Source organism: Ursus maritimus, unplaced genomic scaffold (genome assembly GCF_017311325.1).
Source record: "Ursus maritimus isolate PB19 unplaced genomic scaffold, ASM1731132v1 scaffold_11, whole genome shotgun sequence".
NCBI classification, from domain to species: Eukaryota; Metazoa; Chordata; class Mammalia; order Carnivora; family Ursidae; genus Ursus; species Ursus maritimus.
The window spans coordinates 2,528,044-2,541,111 of NW_024423453.1; the positions used below are offsets into that span (position 1 = coordinate 2,528,044).

The following is a 13,068-nucleotide window of genomic DNA, read 5'->3' on the forward strand; positions in this document are numbered from 1 at the left end:
AGTCCTTCGTAGAAGTGAGGAAGGCTAAAAACTATATAGGAAGTAGAGGTTACGAAAAATAAATCACACTTAACTATGGCATAATTTTTTGTCATCATAGAGTAACAAAGAAGAAATCAATTTGATGTTAATATTACAAGTTTTCTCCTTAGTGTGGCACAGGGGTCATGAAATTAAGACATTGGGAAGGAAATGTATCATGGCATACTTTTTGGCCCTGGACTTAGGAATAGTTACAAAAATTCATAATATTGTAATGTTCTATTGTTTTTCAGCACATAAAAAAGCAAAAACAATTGTAGTTAAGAAATATAATTTAAATATTATTAATCGTGACAATGTATAAGTAGAGGTCCAGATAAGGGAAGGTGGGAGTGGTGATGTAGTTTCTGCGGTGGTAAAGAACACAGAGTCATTACTTTCCTCATTTTACCCAATAAGGAAGCCAAATATATTTTTGAAAATTGACATGAAATAATAATTTATATATATTATTTAAAATTATAACATTAACCAATACGAAAACTAAAAATTGTAATAACTATTCAAAACTTTGGAGAAGAGAGGTTGGGGATAGCGTGGGTTATCTTAAGAAGTCAATTAAAAAAAATGAGCATTTTAACTTATTATTCAACAGACAGACCTAAGGTTAGAAAAGGTTAACAGTGGTCAATTTTTGACAAAGAGGACTAAGGGTACGAAAGGAGACACTAAACTGCTGCATTTTATTATGCAATCCTTCTATATTATACTATTTGATTTTCAGTTAGATGGCCTCTATCAGACAACTGAAAATCAAATAACCAAACAAGGAAAATGCAAATTATTCAAAAAGATAAGTCGAAATGAGAAGGGACGGGGAATGATGACGATCTCATCGTGAATAGTTCACACATTTCTTCAACGGTCGAATAATACTAGTTCATTTATTTTATATACATTCCCTCAAGAAAAGTTGTCTTACTGTCCCAAATAAAAACAGGAACCAAGGGCCCTTGAAAAGCCACCACTGACAATTCCAACTGTTCACATTCTCCCACTCCACAGGGAATGTTATGTGTCGACAACCGACTAAACTTTTGAAACCAGAGATAAAACCAAGACTTTGTATCTATGGTGAGTAACGGAGAGCTGCTCCCACATTCTCTAACCTCTTCTTTACGTCTTCCTTTGGACCAGTGATGCAGCGGTTACTCTCAAATAGCTGCCTACAGTTCCCAAACGACTCAGGTCAACGTGTGGAGGGGGGAACGCGGACATTAGCTAGGGATGGGCACAGTCCTCAGCAGCAAGCAGCTCCGCAGGTCGGCTCCGCTTCCGGTGGACAAGCCGGGCCTCCAGCTGCACCTGACTTTCCTCTACCTCCCACCAGCCCCACCCACTACGACAGACAAAACTGACAAACCCGAATACCTGTCTCTGAGTCTGGGGACGCAGGCGGACACAAACAAGGGGTTGGAGCTCCTACACAGGGCCCCAGCTTGTCGCTGTGGCTGCTGCCGCTGCCGCTACTGCTTAGTGTACCAGACCCTGCATTTCAGGTGCTTCTACAAAAGAAGCCGCTCCTGGAGCGCCGGCATTGCCCTTTGCCTGCTAGCTAGATCCGCCAAAATTTCCAGCTCGGAATCTGGCCAGGAGCATGAGTCTCTCTCCACTGACAGCTCCCAGCTCTCCCCGCCCCCACCCTCAATTCTGCCGGGCCGTTTCCTCTGACCTCACAACTCCCACGACACAACGTTGAGGAAAGACCCAGACGTCGGGCGTTTTGCCCCTTGCCCAAACTGGTGACAAAATGTAGCCACCAAGGAAGAAGCGCAGGGGGGTTGGAGTTGTCGGCTAAGGAAACCGAAGACGGAGAGCGTGGTGTGCCTGTGCACAGGAAGGGGGACACAAAACCTGGAGTTAAATCGGTGGAACGCTCAGGCGTTTGGTGGGGACACCTCGTTGGGTCCTTTCTCAATGCTGTCGTGTGCGGGAGCGTGTTCCTAACCGCTCCGGACTGGCGCTGACCGGTGAGCTTCCCCAGGTTGCTCTGTCCACCGTTTCATGTGAGTGATGCCCGTGGAGGGTCCCGAGTAGGCGGGTGGAGATCTGAGGAGTCCCCCTTCCCTTACTGGACTTGGCGAGATAGGACCTGCCCTGCCGATACTCGTGGGAAATATGTTCATACCAGCCCCAGTCTTGGCATGTGGAAGTAGGGTACAGCTTGGGACATTTTGAAGGAACCACGTTTGAGAAGTAGGTTGCAGGGCTGAGGGAAAGGGTGCTACTGGGAAAGATATATTCACAAACACATTTACTGTTACGTGTGCGCGCGCTCCGGTGTGTAGGGGACCGGGGTGGGGGTGGGGCAGGAATTCATCCCTCATTTCGTTAAGCGCCCACTATGTTTCTGGCACTGTTTTAGGCATTGGGTAAAGAGCAATGAACAAAACAGAAACTCCTATCTTCCCATAGTTCACATTTTATTGATGAGGACACATACTAAGCACAATTAAGAAAAACATGCCATATGGTAGGTTGTAATGGGCGCTGAAGGGAAAAGTAATAAAGCAGAGGAGGATATAGTTTCAAATTTTAGTGTGGCCAGGGGAAGTCTCACTGAAAAGACGACTTTCGAGCAAGAGCTGACATTCGTGAGAGAATTAACCATACAAATGCCTTGGGGAAGTGCAGTCAGGTAGAGAGGGAACAGCCATTGCAAAGGCCATGAAGCAGAAACTCGCCTGAAAAGCAGGGAAGCTTGTGGGTTAGAGTTGAGTGAAAGGGTTAAAGCTGGAGACAAAATCACAGAAGGAACAAATCATGTGGAATATTAAGGGTAACTATATTATTGGAGAGTTTTGAGCAGTGGACAGATATAAGCTGGCTTCCTTTTAAAAAGGATCTTACTGGCTACTGTGGGGAGAATAGACTGAAAGGGTCAGGGTGGAAGAAAGATGGGTTTGGAGGCTTTTGTAGTAATCTAGAGGAGACATGATGGTGGCTTGAGTAGGAGTGGTAAGAAATGGCTGGCCAGGTTCTTAGTGCTCTTAGTTTAGATGTGCAAGAATATTGGTGTATGATGAGTTAATTTATTTTAATTAGGATTGGGAAACACTTTAAAAATGAAGAGTAGTGTGAGTTTTGGAGTGACAAGCAAGTTAAAGTCATAGCTTTGCCATTTAATATTTGAATTTATAACATTTGGATTATAATATTTGGATTTAGACCAGTCATGTGATTTGTCTTTATTTTTTTATAAAATGGAAATGTTATCCCACAAGGTTGTAAAGCTTAAGTGAGCCTGTATGATGTGCCTGGCCCATTAAAGTAGTGGCTGTTGTTATTAGGTGGGTTCTTGAATAAGAAATGGGGAAAAGTACTGAGTGCTTCTGTGGTTGGAAAAGGATGGTTAAGCCCGATTGAAGAAAATCTGAGCGACCTAGACATACCCTTTTTAAAAATTTTATGCATATTTCACTGGACAGAAAGACTTTCTGTTAATGACCATAGTGCCTGAAATATATGGACTGTCTTCTCATAGCCATCTATTCTATAGCAATCCCCTCTTAGCCATCCTTAAAGCCCTCCAGAACCCCTTGTGTGTTTATTAGTAAAGGGGAAGAAGGCACTCTGTTGAGTAAAGAAAAACAATCAAGAATAAAAACAAATTTCCAGTTAACAAAATGAGTAAAGTACAATGTACAGCGCAGTGACTATAGTTAAAAATTACTGTATTTGAGTATTTGAAAGTAGCTGGGAGAATGGATCTTGAAGGTTCTCACAAGAAAAAATATTTGTAACTATGTATGGTGAAGGTTATTAACTGGGTTAATGTGATCATTTTGCAATATATATAAATATCAAGCCGTGTGTGCATTACAACTAATCTGATACTGCATCAATTATACATCAAAAATTTTTAAATAGAAAAAGTGACACAGCTAATAAGTGGCAGAGTTAGGATTTGAATTCTGCCAAGTAAATAAGTAAATAAAAAAAAAAGAAACATTCACAAAAAGAATAATTTTAAGTCTGTTTTGGCAAAGGTTGCAAAAACATCCCTGGATTTATTGCCAGTTACCAGTGCTGTATAATTTGAGTATCTCTGGGATGCATTGTTCTTAGATTATTTAATTTTATTATTTACCTTTTTAAAAATTCTGACTTTTGACAAACATTTTAAATCGTAGTAGAAATTTTAAGCTAGTTCCAAAAAGTACCACATTATGTAGCATGATAATAAAGATGTTCTCCATATGAGGTGATTTGGCAGTTAGACTCTGAAGCAAGTGGAGGACGAAGATTGGAAGATTAGATTAGGAATTGATGGTTTGGGGGGAAGATAAAAGTGATTAAAATTACTATAGTTTATTAATCCTGATATACATGCTTTTCTCATATTTACATTTCTAAAATAGTCATGCATTTATATAATTGTTGTCTTAAAGTTACTATGAACTAAGTGGCACCTGTGACATAGTTGTCAATGCCCCTACTTATGCATACTTGGTCATAACTGTCAATATTGTCATCAATTCAGTTATGCGTAATGTTAGTATACACTAGTTGACTTTAATCTCCATTTTAAGTATCCTTTATATGATGATTTAAAATGAAAAGTTAATGTGTATGCAGAACTATAGGGAAATGAGTTATATAAGGTAAAAACAGGGCTAAATTTAAAAGGGATTTTTCAAATAATACAGGATGTGTGCCTTTTTCTTAATTGTACATAAAATGACAGAGCATCTTATGATTGGAGCCGTTTTACAGTTGGTGGCATCTTAGATTTGATGAAATAAATATTTTACGGCATCTAAGAGGAATATAAACTTTTACATAATTGAAGTTCTGGAACAGTGAAATCAGGTGTTTTGGAATGTAGAGAGACACTTCCAAATTTTTGTAGCATTCCTATATTATAAAGGAGTATTGAAAACCTGAACTTGAAACTTCCATTTCAAAGTTAATAGCTTATTTGTTTATATTTGGTCCTTAACATTGAAAACCTGGGGCAGGGAATTTATTATTTAGAAGGAATTACTGGATATAAGACTGATGAATCACTGAACTCTACCTCTGAAACTAATAATACTCTATATGTTAGTTAATTGAATATAAAAGACAAAAAGATTTATTGGCAATTTAGAATCAGTGGGGAAAGACTACTGAGGAAATTGCTGAGGTAAAGGGAAACCATTTGGAAATGACAGAAATCTCAGAAATAGCCATTTGTATATGTTTTAATGATTAAGACATCTAAATTCATGTATTGCATAAAATCAGCCTCAGCTTTTATTAGTGGCATCTTACAATGGCTTTTTAGGTCTAATGAAATATAATGAATATTGTTAACAAAATTAATGTTAAGAGGCAGAATAATTTAGATAATACTTTTCAAATGCTTTTTGTCATAAAAATAAGGTCATTATTTTTTAATTTAGTAAAGGAAAAAAAAAGTCTAAACTGTCCAAAATTCTTACTGTCCAAACACAGTTAACATACTCGTGTACTGTTTTCTTTTTTTCCTCTATGTTTTACATTTGTAGTTACTGTGTGTGCAGTTAAGTATTATTTCTGTGTAATTTTTTCTCTGTGTAAGTATTTTACATTTATGATGTGCATGCAATTAAATATCATGTCTATTTTATCTCCTAATTATTAGATAAAATTTAGTGCAGGTTAAGCCAGTATTCCCAGTGTTTTAGAGGATACTAGTTCTAGTAAATGTTGATAGGTGTTCCTTGGTTAGGATTCTGTGGTTAAATACATTTGGAAACTCTACATAATTATGTCTTTTATAGAAATTATAGCTTGGATATTAAAAGAGCTAAGTCCAGAATCAGACAGATGGTAAATTTTAATCCTGTTATTTACTATCTAGTCACATGACCTAAGGCAAATTAATTGTAATTCACATTTTGTTCTCTGTATAATGGAATTAATTACAGTACTCATAGGTGATCTGTGTAACACATTTAGCCAGCCCGTAGTAAATACTCTGCAAATTTTATCTGTTATTGTTATTATTAGCGTTACCATCTGTGAGAAACCCTAAGTCTGTTAGCACATTGAAAGCTCTGAGGAGACTAAGGGAACTTAAAAGTTATGAAATTCAATAGGTACTCAGTATAAAATAGAAAATCACTATGGAGCTGTTGGCACACAGTAATGAAATGAGCACTGAGTTGAATGGTGCAAGATTTGTCTGAGCTTTAAGCTTTAAGTTATTATACTAGCACTGTTGCCTTAAACATAACCTCATTTAAATTTTTTTTTCCAATTTACTGTGTTTCCCTCATTTGTCTGAAAGCTTAGTGAGTACAGAGAACATGTTTAATTTTGCTCTTTACTATAAACCCAGCACATGGCTCAAAATCAGGAAATATAAGTAAAATTGGGGTCATGAACTTAAGTTTTTTTTATAGGGGCCTGGCAGGTAGCATAAATGGCAGACAACAGGGAGTTGTGCAGTCTGTTTTGCCTTGCTTAAAGCATTCACCTTCAGCTGTTTCAACATTGTTAACCTTGGAACACAAAGACATCCCTGATCTCTGTGGTGATAGTTTGTAATCCCTAGAAGAGACTAGAGATCAGGACCAAACCCTGAGAAATATAAGCATTAAAGGGACAAGTCAAGACAAAAGAGCCCTCAAAGGAGAGGTACCAAAGAAGTAGGAAGTGAAATCAGGTGAAACTGTCCTCATTTTATAAATTAAGACTGAAGCACAGGGAAGTTAAGCAACTTTACTAAAGTCACATAGCTTATTAAGTATATGATTCAACCAAGATTTGTTGGCTGTGATTACTTAAAGAAAAAAAAACTGCTCTTCTGCTAGTGCTAGTGATCAATATCTGCATATTGCTAGAAAATATGGACATGAACTTATGCATACTACTTATATTTTTGAAAGTTTAAAAACAGTTAATTTACAAGTACTAGAAAACCTATTTCCAGAGCTTCTAATTCTAAGACCTGACTAGAAGCTAATCCAAAATATCTGAAAAGGCATGTTAATTTTGACATCATGAATAATATTGCGAAGATAACCAGTTATCTAGGAGTAGAGAAAAAGTAGACACTGGTTAACAGCTAGTGTGTTTTATAATCATTTCTAAGTTTTATTTTGCCAAGAAAACTTGATTATTACCAGAAAAATGACTGCTAGCAAAAGATATTTCCTCTCTCCTTCTAATGAGGCTTCCTTTGTAGTGGTATTACTGATATTGTGGTAGTTAAGGTAGTTACCAGTAGCCTGTCACTGTATGATATATGTTATAAATGTTGGAAAATTGCTAATTATTGCATAACCAAATAAGGACTTTGTCATAAGTAATTAGGATATATTTTCAGATTTTAAATTCGGACACTCTTAAATTTGTGGTTCACTGAATTTTTTTTAAGATTTTGTTTTTTTTAGAGCAGGTTTAGATTTGCAGCAAAATTAAGCAGAAACTATTTAGTGAATTTTTATTCTTTTCTTCTTTTCCTTAAACCAGAACAGTTTACATCATTTTCATAAAACAGTTTTTCTCTTGGTATTCTTGGCCATTTGTGTGCTTTTGGCACAATGGTATGTATGGCTCATGCTGGATTGCTTTGCCTTCTGAACTAGAGCTGGGAACTGTTAATAATAGTCCTTAGAAGACTTTCACAAGGCGTTCAGAATGAAATCTGCTATATGCCATTGAGTGTTCCTTCTTTCTGTACCAGTTGTTTAAATAATCTTAAGTCTGTTACCTTTAGTTTCCTTAATTATGATGAAAATATCTATTCATAGGAAAAAGTATAAAGATTTTCAGTTGGCTGTTGTCTTACTGTATTCCCTTGGACAGGATTCCTTGGATATATTTTGTACAGTATTATAAACACAAAATTTAGAATTAATGTAAGTGTAGTAATATTTATCACCCCTATAGACTGTATACCATTCACAAAGAAATTAGAGTGTGGCTTAGCCAAATTATCTAAATGTGCTTTAATATCAGTCTCTGTAATTTGTATTTTTATTATGTTCTTAACTTTTAAGAAAATGTAAAAATCATACCTAAGGATCTACAAAATATCATGCCCATAGGTAAGCCACACTACTGTGAGCTTCTTGGAGGTGGGGATTGTACATATATCCTTTGTTGTGTTCCCAAAATTGTGCTCATTGCCTGACTTTTTTAGCTATGTGCCGAAAATCTTGAGTATTATTCATGGTACCTCATTTTGCAATATATCAATGCTATGAAATATATAAAATGATCTCCATTTTACAAATGAGAAAACTGAGGCTCAGAGAGGTTAGGTAAGTTGTTGAGGGGCAAAAGGGATTTGATTCAAGGTCTTGTGATTTATAGGTTCATGTTCTTTTTATTAAATTACTTTTATCTCATTACTCTTGTAACAAGTTCTTAATATTCTAAATAAGGAGAAGGAGTAATAATAATATGTACCTTATGGTGTTGCGATAATTAAATAAGTTAATATTGTGAGGTGCTTAGAAAAGGACCTGGCAGATACTAAAGACAAAGTAAACACTAGATATTATTATTACCCAGTAATACCTATCAGGAAATTTGAGATGACTTCTGTCATTTATAATTATTTTATATATGAGTGGTTTATTAGGATCACTGTATTCTCTCTCTGCTATCATCATTTTAAGACTTCATGGCCTGCGGGGTGTCTGGGCATCTCAGTCATTTGGGCGTTGGGACTCTTGATTTAGTTTCTGGTCATGATCTCAGGGTTGTGACATTAAGCCACAGGTCCAGCTCTGCTCTCAGCACAGAGTCTGTTTGTCCCTTTCCCTCTGCTTTCCCCGCCCCCGCTTGTGTACTTTCTATTTCTAAAATAAGTAAATAAAACTTTAAAAAAAAAAAAGACTTCATGTTCTAAATATGTTTTTCAGTAACATTTCCCTTTGTTACTAACACGTTTTCCCTTTATTTTTCATGTTTTATTTATACAGTTATTTGGTTAAAAATGAATCCATTTTTACTGAATATTTCAAGTGATACACAATTCTCAGTCCCGGTTTTATTTCACAATTTAAAACTAGACCTTAATCTAAGTAAGTATTTATAGAGTTATAAGCAAGTATAAAATATAGAGGTATACATATTTTTAATTAGTGTTAGAGTGTTATCACTTCCTTTTATCCTGTTGTTTCCTCTTAGTGGCTCTATGTATGTGCTTAATATATTCAGCTCATTTGTGTTTATGTTTTGAAACATTCTTTCTTATTAAACTTATGCCTATGCTTCAATATGTATTACAAAAGTCATATTTTATTTAACTCACTTTTGTAACTGTATTTTGCAGGTAGTTAATAGATTTATCAACTCAGTAAAATTATCTTTTTTTCTCTTAGCCTAGGATTTATGATCTCTATTTTGCGAATTATTCTTAGTCTTAGTTTTGAAATTTTTTGTGTGAGTCAGGACAGGAATTTCATGTTTTGCTCGTGTATGTGAGATAACTTTTTGTACCTGTTGGCAAATTCATGACAACTATTTAACACTTAAATCTACTTGTTTCTTATCAGTTAAGATATTGGTTGCCTGGGGATTTTTCTAAAGCCTATCACTAAGGTCACATTTATTTTAATATTAACTCATCAAATTTTTCTTTGCTACAAACGTAAAAGCTAACTTATTATGCTAAATCAAATACTCTCTACTTTTCTTGAGATAACTATTTTCACCTATTGAATATACTTGATTATTATGTTAGATTAAAATAGAAAGACATTAAAAGAACGCTGTAAAGAGGATATTAAAAGTCCAGAAGAACGTAGCTTTTTTTACTTTAACTTTCTTCATCTGTTCATTTATACTTTTCTCTTAAATTCTAAAACAACATTTGAGGAACAACAACAGAATATTCTGTGTCCGTGTTGGTAAAAATTGGCTGAATTTAAAGTTCATATCTTTATTTTCAATTTTTATACCTTTTTATTCTTTTGCTCTGTATTTTTTAAACTGTTAAATAATAGTCCATATAGAAAATTAGCAGTTTACTATGACTTTTTCAGATTAACCTCATTTATATTTTCTTCATTTACTAAATATGTTCTTTATTTTTATCAGGTTTTTTTTTTTTGATGGTTCTGTATTATAAATTGTCAACTTTAGCATAAAGTTTTTTGAGAATTGGTTCTCTTTTTATAAAAAGGTAAACATTTCAGAATGTTCTTTATATAGGGTGGATATTGCATAATATGAAATTTTCAAACAATCCTGTATTGTTCATTCATTTTAGCCAATTTTTTTCCTTTATCAAAAAATTTCACCATTTTTTTGTGTATCACTTGTTTAAAATCAAATTACTTCAGCAATGCTTGTGTCATTGTTATGCTTTATTTTGTAAATTGAAGTTAATCAGGTAAAGAACAGTTTGTAGTAGTATTAATAATTTTGTCTTTTGTCAGTGTGACTATTTGTCTTAATATTCAGCAGTTTAAACTTTAACATTATGAGTTAATCTCAGAATGTTTGCTTACACGTATTTTTCTGCACACTGACAGGATGTTTTCTAATTTCTGTGAATTATTATAAAATTAAAATGATAATTTTCTTTTACAAGGGTCACAGTATATATGCTGACATTATCTCTGAGTTGGCATGTCATTAATATTCATATATTCCTAATTGTTGATCTTTTTGTCTTTCTTAATTCACGTGTTCCTCCTTAAAATTGTACGTAGTTAAATAAACAGTAGAAATATCCAGTATACAAAAAAATAGCAGTAAAAGAGGGAATTCAGCAATTCTTAACTTTGGAACACCGGGGTGGCACTCAGTTATAGCTTGCTTAATTAAGGTTATTGTTATTCTTTTCTCTTAGTATTCCTGTTTTGCGTCATAATACTCTGCCGTATTTTAAAGCTTTCTTTAAAACTTTCCAACCTAAAATGTGGTTAAATAGCATCTTTTTTGAGTTTAGGGGAAAAAAATTGATTGCCTCTTCCAAACATATTGAGGAATTAGTTGTTTAACATTTCTGCCATTTGGTTTGTTGCTCTATATCGGAAAAGTGTTTTTCTAGTATATTGATTTGTTAGAGTAGAAGATATTTTTCCTTTCAGACTGCTTGCTCATAGTGTCATGTACAATACATTTATTCCTTCTGTGGTATAATTTACCACTTTTATTTTTTCACTTAGGATTTTCTGCCGTTTCTTGGCAAAAATGGCAACTAATGGTGCTGTTCTAAAGAGACTGGAACAGAAGGGTGCAGAAGCAGATCAAATTATTGAATATTTAAAGCAGCAAGTTGCTCTTCTTAAGGAGAAAGCAAGTAAGAGCTTTTGCATTTTTGGAGGAGATCCTTAAAATGAATTCCTATGTGGACAAGAGCACAAAAACTGTGTTTACCCCATAAATATATTCCATCATCTTGAAGATAACTTTTAGATTCCTTTAATATTTTAATTTTGAGTGAAATGATATTCTGGAATTGAGATAAATTAGAATTGGTATGTAGTGAATGTAATGTAGAGAAAACTATTATTTTAAGAATGCTAAAGGAAAAGTAATGTTTAAAATAAGTTCATATAGAATTAAAGATTAAAATGAAGAAAACTGGGTAAAATCAAATATGAACTCAAATTTATCTCCTCTAAGAATATATACTTACCCTCTACTAAAGCATTTTCTGAAATGATTTTTACATTTTTTCCAGTACGTCTTTAAGTTTTACGTAGAAATTGTTATGATATATGCAAAAATATCAAATCTGAATTTCTGCTCTTAGGATTTAGGTTGATTTTTGTTTGTGTAAATATATTTTTTATTTCTCAATAACCAGTGTTAATGGTATAATGAAAATTCCCAAGTGTTTTAGAATAACTAAAAGAAATAAATGCTTTTGTTTGCTGCATAAGATTGTGAATGGTTAAAGAATCATGCAGTTACTCTTCAAAATATTTTTTCTTTATTCTTTTTTCTTAATTTTAAAATACTTTATTTTTTATGTTTTGTAAACATTTTTTCTTAAAGTTCTTAAAGGATTTTTTGTTATTTTTCTTAAAATTTTTAATATTTTTTTCTATTAGTAAGATAAAGATTAGAGATGATCGGTGCTTCTGCATAAATTTTTTCTCATATGGGTGGCTATTAGCTTGACTAGCATTTCAGTTTTGCTAATGAAAAAAAAAAGGAACCCTTCTATACTTATTGCATATTTATTCTTCACCTTTATTATTTTTTGATAACCTATCCTTGGTGGTTCTCAGTCCCATTGTTCCTATGTTACAATAAATATTTTGTAAAATCTCTTAATATTCTGTAAAGAAAATATCTCTTAGATAAAATAACCTACCTATACACATAATTTCAAAACGTATATTAACCATGTATATAAGATAGAGGAAAATTAAAAAGAAAGTAATATATAAATTGTAATAATAATAAAAATGTGTGTTTTAGTAAGTACTTAGGCAGGACTGTCCTGCCAGGCATATGAGAGAGTCCTATGCTATATGGTTCCCATATATGGAATCACCAAGAAGGCAATAGATATAATGCTAATTGGTATTTAGTCTGCCTTTATGTAGGCAACTCTGATACCAGAGACAGCTTTCAGTGTGTTTTTTTTTTTTTACTCAGAATGATGAATAATTCTTTAGGGAAAGCTGTGAACAAAACAAAGTACAATCTACTCTTGATTTGTAAGATACTTGATTTATAGTAAATTCAGGGTGTAATGAAAATGTTTAAGAACATTTTGTGTTTATATATTAAAAATAGGGTCAAGTCTCAAATAATTAACAGGATTTTCGCCTATACAAATGTACAGTGGGTTACTGGAAAATTCTGCAGAATGTGAAACAGCTCTTAACTTACAAGTATATCTAGCATATTTCGGGACATCTGGCATTCCTGACTCCTGCCCAATAAATGCCCAGAATGACTCCTGTTATTTGTGACAACCAAAAATACTCCCACAGATTTTAAAAATCCTACCTACGGAGCAGTACAAACCCCACTGAGAATCATTGTGTTTCTTTTATTCTTTTGTATACCCTATTGCTCACCTTTAACACACATGTCTTGAGGAAATCTTTGAAGCTACTTCACTCATTAAATGTT

At 34.0% G+C, this 13,068-nt stretch overlaps 2 protein-coding genes across 4 annotated transcripts in view; one reads left to right on the forward strand and one right to left on the reverse strand.

Annotated features, from left to right (window-relative positions):
- Window positions 1-1,732, reverse strand: part of TBCK (TBC1 domain containing kinase) — a 201,409-nt gene extending 199,677 nt beyond the window's left edge. For both annotated transcript variants that reach the window (XM_008689397.2, XM_040626208.1), the window contains exon 1: window positions 1,414-1,732. The gene's annotated coding sequence lies outside the window, so the exon portion shown is untranslated. The remainder of the gene's footprint in view (window positions 1-1,413) is intronic.
- A 197-nt stretch (window positions 1,733-1,929) lies between these two features.
- Window positions 1,930-13,068, forward strand: part of AIMP1 (aminoacyl tRNA synthetase complex interacting multifunctional protein 1) — a 31,815-nt gene continuing 20,676 nt past the window's right edge. The window contains exons 1-2 of one of the 2 annotated variants that reach the window (XM_008689398.2): window positions 1,930-2,048; window positions 11,142-11,275. In XM_008689398.2, the coding sequence (XP_008687620.2) occupies window positions 2,047-2,048; window positions 11,142-11,275 (136 nt within the window). In that variant the 5' untranslated portion in view covers window positions 1,930-2,046. Of the gene's footprint in view, window positions 2,049-2,095; window positions 2,239-11,141; window positions 11,276-13,068 lie in introns of those variants that run through there. The other variant, XM_040626209.1, reaches the window with a different exon arrangement.